At 35.2% G+C, this 20145-nt stretch overlaps 1 protein-coding gene across 3 annotated transcripts in view; it reads left to right on the top strand.

Annotated features, from left to right (window-relative positions):
- The first annotated feature begins 226 nt into the window (after positions 1-226).
- The window catches only part of LOC306662811 (putative ATP-dependent RNA helicase DDX60), a 100402-nt gene continuing 80483 nt past the window's right edge, over positions 227-20145 (top strand). For 2 of the 3 annotated variants that reach the window (XM_079142939.1, XM_079142941.1), the window contains exons 1-9: positions 227-429; positions 4701-4803; positions 6349-6460; positions 6616-6679; positions 6975-7164; positions 8285-8626; positions 10262-10378; positions 15540-15701; positions 17494-17652. In XM_079142939.1, coding sequence (XP_078999065.1) covers positions 6457-6460; positions 6616-6679; positions 6975-7164; positions 8285-8626; positions 10262-10378; positions 15540-15701; positions 17494-17652 — 1038 coding nt within the window. In that variant the 5' untranslated portion in view covers positions 227-429; positions 4701-4803; positions 6349-6456. The remainder of the gene's footprint in view (positions 430-4700; positions 4804-6348; positions 6461-6615; positions 6680-6974; positions 7165-8284; positions 8627-10261; positions 10379-15539; positions 15702-17493; positions 17653-20145) is intronic. The other variant, XM_079142940.1, reaches the window with a different exon arrangement.

Below are 20145 nucleotides of genomic sequence, written 5' to 3'. Positions count from 1 at the left end.
CTAAATTTCAATGCCCTTTAATATTACCTCTGCTTTTTCTATCTTAAAATTGAGATTGAAGAGAAGAATGTTAAAAGCCACATTTGCCAAATCGGCTCAGCCAGTTCCCCACCACCCCTCTCCATTTAGATATACATGACAGTTCTTGATGAAGGGAAACTGAAACTAAAAGTCTAGAGAGTCGGAGAGGAGAAAAGAAACTGAAACCCAGTCCCTAGGCATAAAGACAGGCTGCGGGGCGTAGGTGCGCCCAGTCCGACGTTGAGGCTCACCTGCGCTCAGTCCTGGGACTTCCACCCGAGCTCAGCTCCGGCTCCTCTCCTCCTCTTTCCCTCGGTTAGGCGCGCAGTTCAGGGACTCTTTGGACGCTGCAGGTTCGGGATCGGGATCCCGGGTCCCGAGTCTGGGGTCCGAGGATTCCAGTCCGAGGTGAGGAAAGAGAGGTGCTTCAGCACCAGCTAGGAAATGGGGAGTGTCAAAGTGAGGGATGTCCCTAGGGAAGGGCTGGAGCGGAGGTCTTCCGCGGGAGGGTGGAGGTCTCTTCCACTTCTGAAAGGATCGATCGGGGAGGTGGCCCTGGAACCGTGGTGTAGGGTTCGGGGAGCGAGTGGGGCGCCCACTGGACTTGGAGAGGCTGCGATGCACAGACCGATGGGCCCCAGAGGCTGCGCGTGGGGAGAGGCAGAGGGAAGGGTTGGGGTAGTTGAGGTGCGCACAGAGGTTTGGAAAGGGAAGCCAGTATGAGCATTTGAGGGATCCTCTTCGAGGGGAATCTGGGCTATTGAGGAACAGCTAAGGGAAGTCTGATCTGATGAACTTGGTTATTGACAGCAGTAAGTATGTTTCCTCCATACAGAACCCTGGGCCTGCTCTAGACATGCAGAACCTCAACCTGCATTTTATAAGATATGCCAAATGATTCCTAAGCACCCTTACATTTCACTGACTTGAGACAATTTATGTCTTACTCCATGCACTGCTTGGAGTGGAGTGCATGCCTGTAATCCCAGCAGCTCTGTGGGCTGAGGCCTCCTGGGCAATTTAGCAAGATCCCATGCTAAAAGGGAAGAAAGAAAAAGGACCAGGGATGGAGCGCCCCAAGGTCTATGCCTTCAGGTGCCAAGAGGCAGGCATTGGTTTTCTATGGTTGCATAAGGAATTATCACATACTTAGTGGCTTAAAACAATAAGAATTTATTTTTTACATTTTCCGTGGATCCGAAGTCCAGGCACAGGTTAATAGAGTCCTCTTGCTCAGCACCCACCTCACTCTGCCAAACTCAAGGTGTCTGCCAGGTCTGTCCTCTCCTCCCAGGCCCTGGGTGCTCCCTCAGATTTTTAGCACAAGGCTGATCTGTTTACTTGCTGGTGGTTGGCTGGGCTTACTCTGAACCCACCCTCTGGTCCCTGTCACTTGGCCCTCTTACAAAGTGGCTATACCTTCCAAACCAGCAGGAGACTTTCTCCCTTGTCTGCCATAAAGTTATCTATTACATAATGTAACCTAGTCATGGGAGTGGCTGTCCCATTACATTCACAGTCCTACTACTCTCAAGGGGAGGAGGTTATACAGGGCTTGTATGCTAAGGTGGTGGACTCCTGGAGACCCTCTGAACATTCTGCCCTCGGGGACCAATCAGCTCTCTGGGTCCAATCGGCTCTCTGGGCAGATTTCCAATCAGGCGACTTCATCATTCTGCTTCAATACATAACCCAGGTTTTCCCTTCTCTCACCTTCCCCTCCCTTCTTCCTCTTTTGTGCTTCCTTCATAAGATTTCTTGAATCAGAATGCAAATGCGATTCTGACAACACTATGATTAGGTGACATGCTTTTTAAGTTTCTTTTAATTTCCTTATAATTTATTTGTTAAGATGTGTGTCCTGTAGAGATTTCCCCAGTCCTTTTTTAGTCACTTAACATGGTTCTCTGTCCTCTAAATGTTTTGTAAGTTAGTCGTTACTCCTACAGACTTGATCAGATTCAGGTTTTTGACTGAGGTCGGGAGATGGGCTAGAGTTTTTCAGGGATGTTGAAGACACTTCTATTTTTGTCCTACTGTCACCTAGAAATACTAAGATCTGTTAATGCGTTAGAAGTTGTAAATGGTGATATTCTATAGTTCCTCTTCTGTTTCTTAGCTGGATTATCTCTCCCTTAGCCACTGCTTAGTAATCCAATGGTGCAGTACTTGTAATAAAGGCAGGAGAACTTCTTGATTCTAGAAGTAATTTTTTTCCATATATTATGCTTATTTTCTCTGAAATTCCTGTTGTGAAAGATGAGGAACTTAACATGTATTCTTCTATTCATCTTTTAGACCCCTAATTTATTATATAATTATTTTTATATCATCAAGGTTTATTTTGCTTTCTAGATTTTGTGATATGAATCAAATTCTTGCAAAATTGTTTCTATGTTGTCAGAAGTGGAAAACCAATAAAAAGAGCACTTATAAAATATTGCTTATGAATACAATATTCACTGTAGAAACAATCTAAATTCCTGACTAGGAAATGCAGTTCTAGATCATGGAGACGACTATTTGAAATAGAACGTTCCTGAATTCAAAGTATCGTGTGGACTCCCTTTGCTTTGTAACTTCCTTAATTAATTTCTGGATCACACATAGTTTTATTTTTACTTGATTATCTTCACCGCCCTCCATTTTCTGTAATTTCTTTCATAAAATTGTCATTAATATATATGTTTGGTGAAATTGCTGACTTAGTCTAGTTAATGTTGTTTTGCCTTTTCAATGAATCAAAAGTCTATTTGGATAAAGAATTCTAGTTTCTAGAAATTTGAAAACATTGTTTTCTTTTATCAAAATATTCAGCAATATTGCTTATTTCAATTTGTCCTAACCGTATGCCAGGCACTTATTGTAAACCATTTGTATACATAAGTTCATATATTTAAATAACTTGAAAACAATTGGAGTGGAGTAATATTATTGTCTCATTTTACAGATGAGTAAACACAAAGAAAATAACTTGTCTAAATAACAGAACTATAGAATGTGCTTGAGAACCAGGATTAAAACCCAGGCCATCTGTCAATAGTATTCATGAGTTTGTTTAATTCACACATGTTCTAGAATTCATTCCTTCATAACTCTCTGTTTCTCTCTTTGTTTGTAGAGTTTTGCAACTCTAAAGTATAGTTTTCTTTTTGATTATTATTTCTGCTTAGTACTTGGGAAAACTTAGTATGTCTGTTTTTTATCTTTAGTTATAGTCAATATTATATTGCTTTGAAAATATATCTTTGATTAACTTTCTGCCCATCCATTTTAGAATCCTAGCTCTCTTTTTCTGGAATTACCATTCTACACTTAGAACTTTTTCATCTATTATCTGTATTTCTTAGTATTTTTTCAATTTTTTTAAACATCTCTTTGCCTTTTACTTGTGTCCTCTAAGAAATTTCCCGGCCTTTAATCCCCAGATCACTAACTTGAGATTTCAACAGGTTCATTGTATTGTTCTAAACATTAATTTTTTTCTGAAATTATGTTTTTAATTTTTATAAACACTTGCTCTGTTTCTTTCTTTGTTATAGTATTTTATGTGATAATATCTTTTTGATTCTTTGACAATGCTACTTAGAGATTTTTGAAGATCTATTCTGTTCCTCAATCATGTTTATTCATCTAAGTTATTTTCTTTTTCTTTTTGCCTCTGGTGTCTGGGGATTCTGTGTGTGTGTGTGTGTGTGTGTGTGTGTGTGTGTGTGTGTGTATGTTCATTCAGTAGTAATGATAGGTGTACAGGTGGTAGATTATCTTTTCTGCAGCATGTCTCTCCCTGAAATAAGAGAGAAGTATGGATAAGGACCACGGATTCTTTATAAATACTAAGGCATGTATGTGTTTGGTGTAGAGTTTAGTAGACATGCTTCTTGGGGGTATGTGACAGAAGTATAGGCAGGCAGGCTATGGAATCCCTTAATTGTCAGAGTAAAGAGGGTTTTATTCTGCCACCATGGCAGCTGTTGAAAAATAGTGCTGTGTCCAACAGACATGCACATCTCATTAGAAGTTATGGTTATTTTTATAGAAAACTATGCTATTCTTTTCAATTTAAGTGTATTATTTCTTCAAATATTTTCTGAGTTGTCAGGACATAAATACTTAATTTGTTTGGTGTGAAGTACTTAATATATGGAATTATTAGGTATTTATTAAGTCCTAGCAGTTCCATTAAAAAATTTTCTGGAGTCCCTAAGGGTGCTGTGAATGTCTGGGAACTTATAAATTAGCCTATTTAATCTTGTGGAGTCAGACACTACCCCTTCCAAAGCTCTCTTTTCTTCTATGACATCCCCAGGGTTAATTTTCTCTTGCTTGTTCAGTTCTGACTCACTGGTCTTTTCCCATGTGAGCTGGGTAGGACTTGAGAACCGAAGGAAGACAGTGCCGCTATGTGCAATTAGCAAGTTTTCAGGAAAATGTCTGAACTCCTTACCTGGGCACAGGACCCTGTATAGTCTGATCGTACCTGCCTTTCCAACCTCACTTCCAGTCAGTGCTTTGCCATGTAGAGCAACCTGCAGAGTCTCCAAGTTGTCATGCAGCTCCACATCTCTGTGTATTAGACTGGTGCTGATTTGCTACCTGCAACATCTTTGCTTCCATAAAATTCTTCATCTGCCGCTTATCCTGCATTGTTTGACTTCATTCTCCTTTACACCCACCAGGATGTGAGGACCACTGTCCATACATACTTGCCTATGTTGCTTCAAGTACAATACCTGGAGAAGAGTAGATAATCTATTAATCATTGAAAAAGACAATAACTGGGTGAGCAGGTGACAGTGTTTACTATGTCTCCTTTAAGTGTTCTCTAAATGTCCCAGGGCACAGTATTTCCTTTCTTCAAACTTTCTCAATTTTAAAATCATATACATTCTTTCTTTTTAATTTTAACATAATTTCAATTTTTAATATCAGAGTACATCACCATTATATGTTCTTCCTTCATGTCATGAAACAGTAATCTACATCTACACATTCATCCATTTGTCCTCTATCTATATTTAATGTTAACAACCTTTACACACTGTATGACACATGCCTATTTTGTTTCTATGACAAGATGCATAAGTGCATTTTCTCCTGCCTCTTTAGTAGTTCTTTCTGTTATCTTTTTAGACTCTTCCTCCTTTCTCCTGCTGTTTATTAAATATTAATAATCCTCAAAATTGGAGTTTTGGTTCCTTCTCTTATTCCATGAAGCTGTCTCCCTCTGTCCAAGCAAACTAATCTATGCCAGTGGCCTTCCTTATCATTAATGACTTAAATAGTCAGATCTAGCTCAGACCTTGCATTTGACTTCTAGACCTACATATTTAATTACTTACATAACATACCCTCTGGTAAGTCTCCAAAGTCTGCAGTATTCAGATTGTCCCCAACTTAACTCAGAATCATTACCTGACATTACGGTTACAAGTTTTCATTACAAAGTTTCCAGATGAGGGAATTATCTGTCATCCATCCCATGGCATGAGCTAGAATCCTGATTCATTCTCCACAATGCCCTTCTTCTCTCTTCTTTATCCATATCTGATGGGTTACCAAATGATGTCAAGCTCACCTTGTAAATGACCTTCAAAAAAGTCCCCATGTCTCCAACTTTCTTCACTCAACTCCCCATCAAATTGCAATTAGATCAAACTACCATCATTACTGTCCTAAACAGTGACTCTCTCTCTGCTCTACTAACAAGAACTTTGCTCTCATCCTGTCTATTCCCTGTACTATCACTGGAGTCATCTTTTCAAAATGCAAAGCCATTATAATGTCACCTGCTTAAAATAGACCAGTGGCTAACCTTTTATTCAAGAATGGAGAGAAAATCCTGTTACATACCCACAAGTGCTCTGCATGCCCTCCTATTTCTGGAGATTTTTCTAGCACAACTGGCTTCACTGTCCCCACTGCATTTACACTGGCTTCTTTAAGAACAGTTCCATCTGTGTACCTTCATGCTACAGGGTTTTTGCACATGGTGTTCTAGTGCTCCCTCTTGAATTGCTACTTTCTCCTTCTTTGCTTAGTTCTTGTTTAATCCTTTGGAAATCATCTCCAGCATTACTTCTTTAGGAAAGCTTGCTCTGATCTCTTTGTCACTTTTGAGATTTTCTGTTGTTTATGAGATTATGTGATTAATAACTATCTTTCCTGATAGTTTTGGAGCTCCTTGAGAACTAACAGCATATTGACTTGGTACTTCCTGTGTTCTGGTGTTTCCTGTGCCTAATGGTTTGCTTGACACAAAGTAGTCATTCAGTACCTCTTTGTTGATAGAATAAAAACTTTCTTATTTTTTCTCTTTCTTTGCAGGTCTGCCATTTTTATTTAAAACTGCCATTTAAAGGAACCAGAGGAAAGGGCATTTGATATGATATTTAGTATTTGCCAGTTCAGATTGAAAACACAGCAGCAAGCAGAATGGGTAATTTTCAACTTAAAATAGTTATAGAATTCTAAAATATAAGCTATGCAGAGTTAATGGAATTAAAATAATTGAATCACAATTTCTGTTTTCTCAAGTAATAACCCCCTTTAAAAAGTTGGACTGAAAATAATCCACTCTCTTTGTCTTTATAGAAGAATGCACAGTGTTTTTGGAGACATTATCACAGTTCATTTTGGAACAAATGCCAAAAGCTCAGTGAGTATTTTTGTCACTGTAAAGAGCTGTGAACTCATATATTTCCTGTTTTCTGTATATCTATTTGGCTTTATTCTGACCTATCCCTGTGTATCATATATACATATATACTCAGTGTATACATATATACATATGTATGGAATATCTATGCATTATAACACATCAGTAGACAGCTATGAAACTAAACGAATTCAGCTAACTCACTTATGAATGATTAATAACAATGTCACCGCATTTTTGAGTCATTATTTAATTTATATGTGATTTCTGTTTTAATTCTTTTTTTTCATTTTAGGTATTCCAGTTTATTCAATGATTTTGTTGAATCTGAATTTTTTCTTATTGATGGAGATTCATTACTTATCACATGTATATGTGAGAAATCGTTAAAGCCGGGACAGAATCTCCATTTCTTCTACCTGGTGGAACGCTATCTTGTGGATCTTAATAGTAAAGGAGGGCATTTTGCCATAGTTTTCTTCAAGGTAATTTGACAGTTGAGTTCTTCTATGATTTGAGATCCATAACTAAAATTGTTTAAATTATTTTATAATCTTTTTCTTTTATTACCAAGTAAAATGAATTCTTTAAAGTTCAGAAAATTTAAAGGGGGAAAAAAAAGAAGTATTAGCCACAGTCCTAGTATTCAGAAATCATCACATTTAACCTTATATTTTTAATTTGCAATTATGGAACTTTATTGTAAGGATATGCAGATTCTTGAGGGTAGATGAGAAATCTCATCAGTAGCCCAGTTGTTTTCTGGGTTGTAATCCTCCAGCTCAAAGAACTATTTCTGTCTTCAAAACTCATCTGTAAGTTTATTTTTGAGCACAAAATAAAACGTATTTGTGCCCAGGTAAACCCACTAATCCTGCTTGGTTATTGTTTGCTCTATAGTAAAAACCTTTGAGAGAAACTTACTTAGTGTTCTTTTACAGATATAATTAATATAATTTTAACAGTTTTCAATTTATAACCACTGCCACCCCTTCCTCATTCTATTCCAAAAGGTAACTACCTAAGAAGTTTGGTATGAGTCTGTTCAATCATTTTGCAACCCACATTATCATTATAATTTTGAACGTTGCTGATTGCCTGCTGGCAATATTTTGAATAAAGAGCTAGGGTTCTGGTTTAACGTTTACAATCTAGTTGGCTATGCAAATTTTGGTCTTTTGAGAGAAAACTTTGCTGCTTAAGGAAGGTCATAATGGATTAAACCAGTTCTCTAGAGCAATGTGGTCCATTCCAGATAATTCCTGTCTACCACTTTTTACATAATTTCCCATCCCTTTTCTCTTTTGCATTGAGATTGAAGAGGAAAAGAATTAGATAATGGGGGAAAAAGCTGAGATAAACCCTGAGTCTTATGGATTTGCTTTGCAGGGGAAAAACATATTTTGAAATCGGAATTGTAATACATGGCATATCTGTGTGAAATGCCAGTCCAAGTTTTAGGGTCTGTTCCCAGGTTACATGACAGAACAAAACCGTGTTGGATTTTAGTCCCGTAATGTCACTAGTGGTATGTCTTAACCAACTACAGTAGCAAAACACTACGTGATCATTTCAAAATAATGTACTGCATCACCTCCTCCACAGGATGCTCAGTATGCATATGTCGACTTCCCTGAACTTCTTTCTTTGAGGACTGCTTTAATTCTTCATCTTCAGAAAAACACCACCATCAATGTTTGCACTAAATTTTCTCGATGCTTATCAAAAGAGTGGAACATTTTCTTGGAAGAGAATTGCCCATATTTCCTGGTAGTTGCAGACGAAGGCCTGAACCATCTGCAAACACACTTTCTCAACCTTCTCATCATTCAGTCTTGGTCTATGGAGGTCAATGTTGTGCTTTTCTCAGGCCAATCATCGGATATTCTCCGACTTTATGCATACTTTATGCCAAGCAATTATAACAACTGGATATTTTTCAAGGAGGTAATTTATATCAAAAAGGCAATGTTCTAGAATTTTATGAAATTTTCTAAATGACTTGACTCAGTTTTCTACCTGGGAATTATCATGGGTTTAACAGAGAATTATAGAAAATTAATAATAATGATCATTATCATAGTAATAAATAGTACTAATAGAAAATGATATTCAATAGTGCTTGGCACTTCTCATGAATGATTTTTATTTAACCTGTGCAATAATTCCATAAGGTAGTTGTTAGTATCATCTATAGTTTATAGATGAGGAAATAGATACTTGAATAAGCAATCTGTTCATTATCAACATCAAATGAGTAAGAGAAAAGATAGTTGAAAGGACACAGTATGACTTCAGCCCCAATATCCTTATTGACTCCAGGTTAATAAAGGTAGAAAATGCATTAAATTGGAGTCAAAAGTTGTGTCTCTATTGCTGAGATATACTACTAAAATGATAGTTAATATGGTGGCCTTTTCTGAGAACACAATAGGGCAGGCTAATAAGGAAAAAAAAAAAGGAACTGAGATAAGTTTATTTGTTACTTCATTGAAATTCTCAGAGTTAAAAATGTGTACCTACTTGATAAATCTGTTTCTGTTTATTTTTCACTACTTGTGAATTCTGAATAGGAAGATCATTCTGTGGTTCATCGCAAAAAAATTGGGGTCAATCAACTTTTATCACTTTTTGCGAATTGTGTCACAACCCTCATAATTATTGAACAAGTCCAGATGACTATCATAAAATATTAAAATAGTTTATTTTGCTTCAGTTAGTTTTCCTATCATTAAACTGTTTCTACCTCTGGCTGCCTTCTGTGAGCAGGAACAGCCCTGGCATTTGTTTTCATATTGGGAGGGAGGAAGTATTGGTAATTAGTTCATTTTATTCTATTAGAGTGATTTCTGAATCTGTTTTAAGAGTGTCCTACAAACATCCTGGCCAATCTCTCCTTAAGAACTCTTTTTAATTAGAGGATTTTACTTACGATAAAATAATTTATTTCCTAATTTTTTGGACTTTAAAGAGGTATTTCATCAATTAATTGTGGTCTACCTGAAATAGAATTAAGAGCACAATGAAATGCATTTTATTAATTCAATTGAGGAACACTTGGAATGTTGGTAATGGCTATTGCTAGGGTGACCGGTACCTGTGGAGAGGTTACACTGTTTGCTATTCATTTAGTACAACATGTTTTATTTTGATAAATATGTTTTAAATGGTCATTATGTTTGAAATTTGTCATAATGAAGTAGACTGCATTAAACAGAAATAATGCTTTTCGCGGGGGGATGTTGGGAATGTTCTAAAATTAGCTTGTGATGACTTGCACTATTTGGTAAATTTACTAACAACCTTGAATTGGACATTTAAAATGAATGAATTTTATGTTATCTTATTTACAGCTTAATGAAATCATTAAAAATATAATGCATTATTTTCCCAGCAAAGATAAAAGAGTGCTGTTTGGCAGGCTTACAAAACATTGCTGACCATTTGTAATTACGTTAGTACAGTTTCTTTTTTTATTGAAAGTATATTATAATTATATCTTAAGTATCTGATTTTCTGTAATTGGAAAATAATTATATATTTTATTTATGACAATTTATCTAACTCTTCTGTGTCTTGCAGAATGCAGAGAAGATTGTCAATACTTACAAAACCCTGCTTAAACAGTTGGAAGAATGCAGAGTTTTAGCCTTAGAACCTCTTTTGGGAAATTTAAAATGGAAAAATATGATGGAAGAGGTAATAAAACTTAATTTTTTTTATTTGCACTAACTTTTTAATTATAAAAAAGCTTAAAAATAGTGTAGAGTTTCCATAATTCTGGCCCCCCGCTTTCCCTGATTTTAATTTCTAATGTAACCATGTGCATTTATCAAAACCAGGAAATTAACATTGGTATGGTACTATTAACTAAGCTCAAACCTTATTTGAATTTCCCTTATTTTGTGACTAATGTACTTTTTCTGTTTCAGGACTGTATCTAGGATGCCACATTTACCTAATTGTTAGGTCTCCCTGATCCCTCCCAGTCTGTAATCATTTTTGTCTTTCATGATCTTGACAGTTTTGAAGAGTATTGATGTTATGTTTAAAATAGCCTTCAGTTTGGGCCTGCTTGATATTCTCTACTGTTTGGAATGAGGTTAGGCAGCTTTAGCAAGAATGTTGCTGAATTTATGCTGCCCTCTTAGGGCCTGATAGCAGAGCTCATGATATTGATATGTCTTAATACTGGTTAAGTTGCTTGGTGCCTTGAGAGCTCTCCCACCTCCCCTGTGAAGTCGCTATCTTCCTTTTAGAGTTAATAAATATCTTGGGTAATATTCTTTATGACAATGCAAATTCTGTTTTTCCCCTGCATTTTTGCTGATTAATTCTAGCCCGTGAAACTTGTCTGCAGTTATATGGATATTTTTGCCTAATGCTGATTTTCTATTTTGCTTTTTCCTGTGTTCCAAAACTGGAATTCTATTGCAAAAGAGCTTTCCCAATCCTGCAATTCTTTTGTTTATTTGGTTAGTTACTTATGTCAGTGTGGACTAATGGGTATTTATTTTATAAGTTAAAATCCAGTATTATATAATTATTTTAGTGCTTAGATAGTTCCAGGTTTGAACATTGGAAGTTCCTCTAGTTTGTCATCTGCCTTCTACAAAACTCTTATCTTTCAGGTCACTTTCTTAGTTTTTGAAATCCCCAAATGCTCTGGTCTTGTCTTGTATTCTCCCTGTCCCAGCCCTGAAATTAATCATTTCTCCTAGGAGTTCAAGTTGTTTTTATTGGAAAATGGCAGTGAGAAGCACAGATCTGGGAACTCTGTTCATTGCTAATGGAGTATCCTTGCTACTAGGACTTTTAGAAGATAGAGTTTGGAAATATATGTATATTAATTCCTGGGTGTGCACATGAATGTATTTTAATGATCTGTATTCCCACCTGCATGTTTACCTACTTACCTTTCTATATTAAATATCATGTGGTCATACTATCATCTTTCACTCCCATTCAATTCCATTGGTTCATTTTTACTCTTCCCTTTATCTGTCATTCTTTCTCAAATTCTGAGAAATCCAGCTTTCATTATCTATAATACACACACTTATTTGTTCAATTCTAGTATACACATATAGTAGTTTTAGAATTATTAACATTATCCTGTGGGAAACATTCACTAAGCAGATTAAAGAATTTTGGCACAGATATTTTTATTTGTAGCTCTTAAATATGTCCATATACCATTTTCAAATTTATTCAAGTTAATTTTTCTTGCCTACCTACTGCAATATCATATAACTATTACTTAGTATTTTTCTTTTTTTTTTTGCACTTAACAGCATGTTTTGAAAATAATTTTAAAGCAGTTTGTACATATAGTGTTATGTTATATAGCTGCATAGTATATAACTATGGAGTGGATGTACTGTATTGTTTTAGACAATCTCATGTAAATAGGATTTATTTTGTTATTAATAAAATCATTACTCTAATGAATAACAACATCATATGTATTTTGTACTGTTGGAGGTTTATTTTCAGAATAGACTCTAGATATGGGATTGCTGAAAGAAAAGATAAGTGGAGATATAGTTTAGTAGGTATTGTCAAGTTTCCTTATGGAATAAGGAATAAACACCTAATTTTTGCAGGCTTTTTGTTGTGTGTGTGTGTGTTTTTTTTTTTTTTTTTTTTTTTTGTATCAGGGTTTGAACCTAGGGGCAATTAACCACCAAGCCACATCCTAGTCCTTTTTTATATTTTATTGAAGTTAGGGTCTCTCTAAGTTACATAGGGCCTTGCTAAGTTACTGAGGCTGAGTTTGAAATCACAATCCTTCTGCCTCAGCCTCCAAAGTCACTGGGATTATAGGTGTGTGCTGTGCTTTGGATTTGAATTTTAAGCATTTTATTATGTTACAATATTGTCTTTGTCTATAAAAGACTTATGAATATTTTCTCCTAATGCATCAGTTGTGTTTTGACTTAATTTATGGTGTTTTTTGTCATGTACTTAAAAATATTTAATGTTATATCTATTAATCTTTTGTGGGGAGATTTTTTTTTTTTTTATTTTAAAGTCATTGTTAGAAACCCTTTTCTTATACCTAGAAAGGAGAAATTTGTCTAAGGTTTCTTCTCATATTTATATTTTTCTACATTTTGATTAATAATCCCTTTGAAGTTTATTTTTGTGTGTAGTATGAAATATGGATATAATTTTTAAGTTTTCAAATGACTACTCAGTGCCTATTGTTAAAAAGTTTGTCTTTCCTCCAATTATTTGAGATGACATCTTTCTTGTATACTAAATGTCTTCATGTATTTGGAATAATCCTGAACTTTATATTCTATTCCCCTATTTTATTTGAGACTTCGATGCTGTTTTGATTATAAAGACTTCATGTTATTTTTTAATGTCTCATTAGGCTAGGCTTTCCACATAGTTTTTCTCTTACAGTGGTCTCAAATCTATTCTTGCATGTTTATTTCTCCATGTGAAATTTTGTTCTCAACTTCTCTATGTCAAAAAATATCTTATTGGTATTTTTAGCAGACTATATTGAATTTGTAAATTCAGCTGGGAGAGAATTGGCATTTTTATAGTGACGAGTTGTTCCAGGCAGGTCAGATACACCAATGCAAAAGTTCTACACAAAGTATTAGTGAACAGAATTAAACACCATATTAAGAAAGTGATACACCATGACTTAATAGTATTTATACCAGGAATGCAGAGTTGCTTCAATGTAAGGAAATTTATTAATGTCACAGAAAGTACTAATAAAGCTAAGAAAAAAAGTTATGAATATATCTATACATGCATATTCATGCATCTATGATAAAATACTCAAAAATAGAAGCTTAGGGCTACATTTTAACAGCATATATATATGTACATATATATGTATATACATGTGCACATATCTATCTATAGATAGATGATATATAGACAGGCAGATCGTCTTAGTCCTGTTTTATGGGGAACACTGCTTTCTCCAGTCTAATTGAATTCATTAATGAATTGGTGTATCTGAGGGATATTTTTCTGTAATTATCTGTGTTTTATGTGCTTCAAAACAAGAATGTTTTCCCTTTATTTAATATTGTGAAATAATTTATAGATCTTTGGAATTATTTGGTCCTTAAAGATTTGATAGGGTTTTGCTGGGTTATCTTTGGAAATATTAAACTGTGTATTGTTTTTTTTTTTTCCTTAGTGCCTGATGGTAAAAATATCTTCCATCTTTGTCTTTCATTTCCACTATTTCCTCTCTGACCTTTTTTCTTCATATTTTATGTCATTGGATTGTTTCATATCTCTCATCAATGCCTCTTACTACATTTTAAATTTTATTATTCTATTTATTATTTTATTTTAAATTTGTTATTCTCTGTTGAGCATCTTGTAATACATTCTTTATTTCAGGATAGCATCACATTTTCTAAGTTTATTTTACTGAATTAAACTAATTAAATTTATTCATTTTCTCTCTCTTTCCAATTCCGTCCCTAATTTTTAAGTTGCTGAATCAAGATCATTTTCAGCTCATAAACGCTTACTTAAGTATAGTGAGCCTTATTTAGATTATAGACTTAGATTTCTTGTGCTTTATGGTGGTTGTTATCTTTTGCTATTGATAATGAGATTTTCCTCAGTTAATTTTATGTGAAATTTTGTCTCAGTTAATTTATGTTGGAATTTTGATTTTTGCAAGAGTTCTCCACTGCATTTTCATGATATTGATTGAGGGTGTGTCAAGAGTCTTAATTTAATCATGCCATTTTCCATCTGTCAAGTTAACAGTGTTTTGTTTGTGTGTTTATTTGTTTATTTTTCTGTGTTTGAGGGGTGGTGAGTCCTACAATTTTGAGGTTGTGTTTGACTTGAAGGGACCTGACCATTCTCCTTTGTACTTGGTACTTTTCCCACTTCACCACTTATTTATCAAAGGATTCTTCTTCTTTCCTTTTAGTATTGTTTTCTGAAAATTGTCCCTTTAAGTATTCCTGTCCTTTACAATTTTAAAACAATTTTTAAAATTTCTGTCAATATTTTTACTGTGCATAATCATGCACACTTATGGAATACAAGGTGATATTTTGATGTATGAAAAGTGATGTTGAATTTTGGTGGGAATTGCTCTGAATATGTGTTGCTTTGTTGCCTGGATATTTGCACAGTATTAATTATTCAATTCATGAACATGGACAACTTTCCATTTATTCATATTTTCTTCGTTTTCATTCATCAGGTATTTGAAAACCAGGTTTTACAAATAACTATTTGATGAACATCTTGATGTGTAAATCTTGGTGTACAGTTTGGTTTATTCACTTATCCTAGAACTTGGATAATCAATCAAAAACTATTAACAATTTAATGATAATTATATGTATTTCCAAATACCCTTGCATTAACCCTGTAAATATTCCCACTCTCATTAGCAAAGTATAAGAGAAATGATACCCCCACGTGATTATTAGTGCTGCTTATTAACTTTAAAATGTACTTTGTTAACTTGAAAGTAAAATACACTAGTTATTTTTGTGTTACTAAAGAGACTGAACATTTTTATATTTTTATAATATCTGCTTTTCATTAGAGAACTATAGCCTTATTAAAGGCTTAAACATTTTCTTACTGATTTACAGGAGCTCTTTACATCTTTACATTTTAATAGTTTCATTGAAATTTTTATTGAAATTATTTTCCCACTTAAAATTTTTGTTTGTATAGTATTTTAGTAGAAACAATTATAATTTTATAGTTTTACAATTACAGTTTTATAGTCATATTTATCCATCTTTTCTGTATGGTTTATTCTAGTAAGACTACTTATGGATAAGCATATGCTTTTAGAAAACTAAATGCCATCACATGTTACAATTTGCTTCTGTGACAGGCCCGTGAGGCTCTATTTCTGCTTAAGCAAGTCTGGCCAGAAGGATCTGACATTCGAAGTGTCCTTTGTGTTACTTCATGTTCGTGGTCTTTGGGAATGTATCATCGCTTTTTAGAAAACAGAAAGAAGACCTCCTCTGTTCAGATAGGTGACAACCAACAGGTGAGCTTGTTTTACCTTTCCTGGGAAACATTGTTCCGCTCCACTTTTGATATTCTGTTAATGTTCATCCACCATTTCCTCCCTTTGATACTCATGTTTTCCCCTTATTTATATAAGCTTCAACTAGAGGAACAGCCCTAGAACTTGCATTAATAAAGAAACATCTGCTGTGTTGCTCTGTGATTTAGTGTTTCACTGTACAGATGTTTCACCTAGTACACGTTTAGTCTAGATCATGCAGTGGGAGGGGAAACAAGAAGGGGTATTAGCATGTGGCGGAAGCCTGCTCTGCTACCATGTTTTGAAATCTGTATTCATCATGCCAATAAATCCTCACAACAGTCTTTCACAGCAGGCATTATTATTCCTATTTCACCTATGGGAACACGGACTGAGTTTCAGGTATTCCAGAAAACATTCCTCAAACCAATGGAGCTAAATAGCCACACGGATTAAATTCAGGTTTTTTTTTTTTTTTTGGTGCAAATTCCACAATACCACAGTCTGGAGAGAACATGCCTCCTGTGTTGTTTTGATATCACCCTAACTGGAGAGGTACTACAGTTCTTAACCTTCCTTGTGGCTAATAAGGTCAAGAATCTGTGACCCAGCCTGGATCTCCTCTACAACTAAACATTCATCTCTACATGTATGTACTCTTGTATGCACACGCACACACATATGCAGACTCACTCACATACCCGTGTGTACACTATTTTGTATGCAATCTGAGTACTGGGGTGATTTTAACCAAAAGTTCCTATTAAGGAAAAAATGAAGTTTTATCTCTATCCTTCACAATTTCAGAAAGGCACCAGGGATCATTATCATTTCCTCAGTATTGTTTTTGTTTGCCTTCAATCTCTCTCTCTCTCTCTCTCTCTCTCTCTCTCTCTCTTTTGTATCAGTAACTGAATCCAGAGGCGCTTAACCACTGAGACTTATTCCCAGCCCTTTCTATATTTTATTTAGAGATAGGGTTTTGCTAAGTGGCTTAGGGCATTGCTCAATTGCTGAGGTTGGCTTTGAACTTGGCGGTCTTCCTGCCTCAGCCTCTGGGAGCAGCTGAGATTACAGATATGCAGTATGTGCCATAGTGCCTGGCTCAATATCTCTTTAAATATGTATGAAGCATTTCTACATGATTTGGTATGCTATTTTAAATCATTCTCATAAAAAATGAGAAAGTAAGTCAAATCTCTCTGCAACTTCCAACCATTGGACCTGTTTAGCCCTCTGGAGGGGCCCTAATGGAGTCTCACTCTTGCTTCCCTAACAACCATGCAAACATTTGAAGATAGACGTCTTGTCCTGTGATATTCACTTCTTTACCCTTCTTATTACTGGGTATGTTTGTCAAATATTGCCATTGTAGTGTCCTCACCCTGATAACTTGCAATATTACTTTTAAAATTTAAAAATTTAAATTTAAAATTTTGGCAAGTAGAACATGTAAGGTGTGGCTCCATCCATGCAGAGTCTTGTGGGTTCCTGACTTTATTAGTAGCTGGATCAATTCATGTGAACTTTGGCTTAAATGAAAATCCTGGAAAATGTCTTACTTTAACAATTATTAAGCTGGAAACTTCCTTTATACTTCATCTCCAATATGTATAAATGCAGTCAAGTTCATTAAGGAAAGTACTGTCTCAACATGCAGAATGAAGAATGCAGTAATAATGCTTTAATTCCTGCATGGAAAAGTGTGGCTTCTAGCTATTGTGGTTCTGCAAGTTTATTGTGCAGTTTTATAGGCTGCTGTTCTCTGGTTTACCTTCTTTATTTTGTTTAGGTGAAAGGTCATTGCTTAACCCTGCAGGAGATGGAAGATTTGTGTAGACTGCATTGTCTCAGTGTGGTGTTTCTTCTCCACTTGCCTCTTTCTCAAAGAGCATGTTCCAGATCCATCACTTCCCATTGGATTAAAGACATTCAGCCTTTCTTTAAAATGGTAAATATACTCTTTAGTAGATTATTTTTCTTTTGTTTCCACTGTTTGTTGGATAAAAACCACAATAACCTTCAAAACAGATTTATATGTGCACAATATTGGCCCTTGGGGGGTTTTAAAGTTTCAATTGCTTAAATCAATCATGTATCTCGTTTCAACAAAAATGTTTGGTAGTAATAACAGAATGTCATGATGTACATCCAACATAAATATCTTTCCTGTTTTTTCTTCTTCAAATGTCTGTGAAGATCAGGTTTTGGTATCATCCACTGTAGGAGATTGTTGGTGATCATGTGTTTTACTCTAAATAGGAACAGAAGAAATCAACATAATACTTTATTATTTTTGTGTCCATTATAGATGATGGATGGAGAATTTGGAAAAGTTAGGAAAATAGAAAGAATGCAAAAGAGAAACTTCACCCACGAGAGACCTATCACTCAGATCATTACTGGCAACTGTTAATATTTTGGTTTATTCTTTTTTAGTTTAAATGCATAGACTTTTCTGTTGTTCCTCTAATTGGAACCACACACACATGCACATGTACACACACAGAGACACATATTTTTCCTCTTCACATATTTTTATATTTTCTTTCACATCACTGGTTAACATCATTTTTAATGAATATTAATTACCTTTGAATGGTCTAATTACTCATTTCTGTATTATGGAGTGTTAAAAAAAGACTTTGTTATGTTATAAATACTATTATTATATGAGCTTTTCCTTTTAATTTGGGGTAATTCACTTTGGTTCGATACCCAGAAATGGAATTAAGTATTCTAAATGATATGGCAGTTCTTTTTTAGGATATTGATAACATGTAGTCAAAATATTCAAGGAAAGTGTTTTATACCCCCAATCAATTAATTAAGAAGTCAGTCCATGAACATTTATCTAGTGTATACGTATTATGCTAATATGGTAATAGATTAAGGAAAACCTTATCCCACTCTAACTCTTTATTGGAACTATATTTTGCAAAGAAAACAGATAGAGTTTTAACAATTGCTATGAAGGAGGAGCTATAGGATGTTTTACAATCTGATATAAAAAGAGCCAACCCAATCTGCAAAGAATGGTTTTGCTTAAGAAGTGAAGTGAACCAGGTCCTGATGGATGAGTAGGAGTTAGCAGGATGGGGAAATAATGAAAGCTGGATTCCGAGAGAAGCTGCAGCATGTGTGAGGATGTCTGAGGATGGCATGACCAGGGAGTTGAGATCCTCCTAATAGGATTAGAGAGCATGTGGGGGAGGGTTGAAGCTGAATAAGTGGGTAAAAGACAAATCAGAGGGGATCCTGTAGTGCCTGATAAGAGAGTGGCCATATCACTGATCATAACCACTGACAATCAAGTGGATGATTTCAAGCAAACCAAGGACACTTTCATTAAAAAAACAACAAAAAAAAACAAGACTCTGTCTTGCGGTGTAGACAAGGCAGATTTGGGAGTATTGTGTGATGACTACCATTGTCATGTAAAGATATTGATGGTAATAGGGACTAAGGAAGTGGCCCATGACCATCAGTGGATCCAGTTATGTTGCTTGTGTGGAACACTGATCAGTGACACAAACTTGGACACAGGCACCCTTTCTCACTAAAACAAGAATGGCACTTGCATAAATGCCTTGCATCAAAGGCTGGCATGTGGGCTATGCCAGAAGTTCATGAAGGAATTGAACTGAGCATGATGAAGATGTGATTGATTTGGACTAATTTTGCTTGGTAGTGCAGAGATTGCATTTATTGTATTAGCATCATGTGGATGGGATGTAAGGTCAGTAATTGAAGGTCAGGTATAGAAAAACACATTTCTTGATTATTTTGAGTTTTTGAACACTCATAACTGGTTTTTTTTATTCTTTTTATTTATTTTTAAAATGTTTTTAATAAAATCTTTTTTATTTTTACAGACTGCATTTTGATTCATTGTACACAAATGGGGTACAACTTTTCATTTCTATGGTTGTACATGATGTATATTCACACCATTCATATAATCATACATATACATAGGGTAATACTGTCTGTTTCATTCTACTATCTTTCTATCCCTCACCCCTCCCACCCCATTTTCCTCTACACCATCCAAAGTTTCTTCATTCTTCTCTTCCCGCTGCCACCCACCCTGCATTATATATTGTCATGCACTTATCAGAGAAAACATTCAGCCTTTGGTGTTTTGGGCTTGGCCTATTTCATTTAGCATGATATTTTCCAACTTCATCCATTTACCAGCAAATGCCATAATTTTATTCTTCTTTATGACTGAGTAATATTCCATTGTGTATATATACCACAGCTTCTTTATCCATTTGTCAATTGAAGGGCATCTAGGTTGGTTCCATAATCTAGCTATTGTGAATTGAATTGCTATGAACATTGATGTGGCTGCATCACTGTAGTATGCTGATTTTGAGTCTTTTGGGTATAAACTGAGGAGTGGGATAGTTGGGTCAACTGGTGGGTCTATTCCAAGCTT

This window comes from Sciurus vulgaris, assembly GCF_902686455.1.
Source record: "Sciurus vulgaris genome assembly, chromosome: 5".
NCBI classification, from domain to species: Eukaryota; Metazoa; Chordata; class Mammalia; order Rodentia; family Sciuridae; genus Sciurus; species Sciurus vulgaris.
Note: the sequence above shows the minus strand (reverse complement) of the source record. Positions and strands in the feature narration are given on the sequence as shown.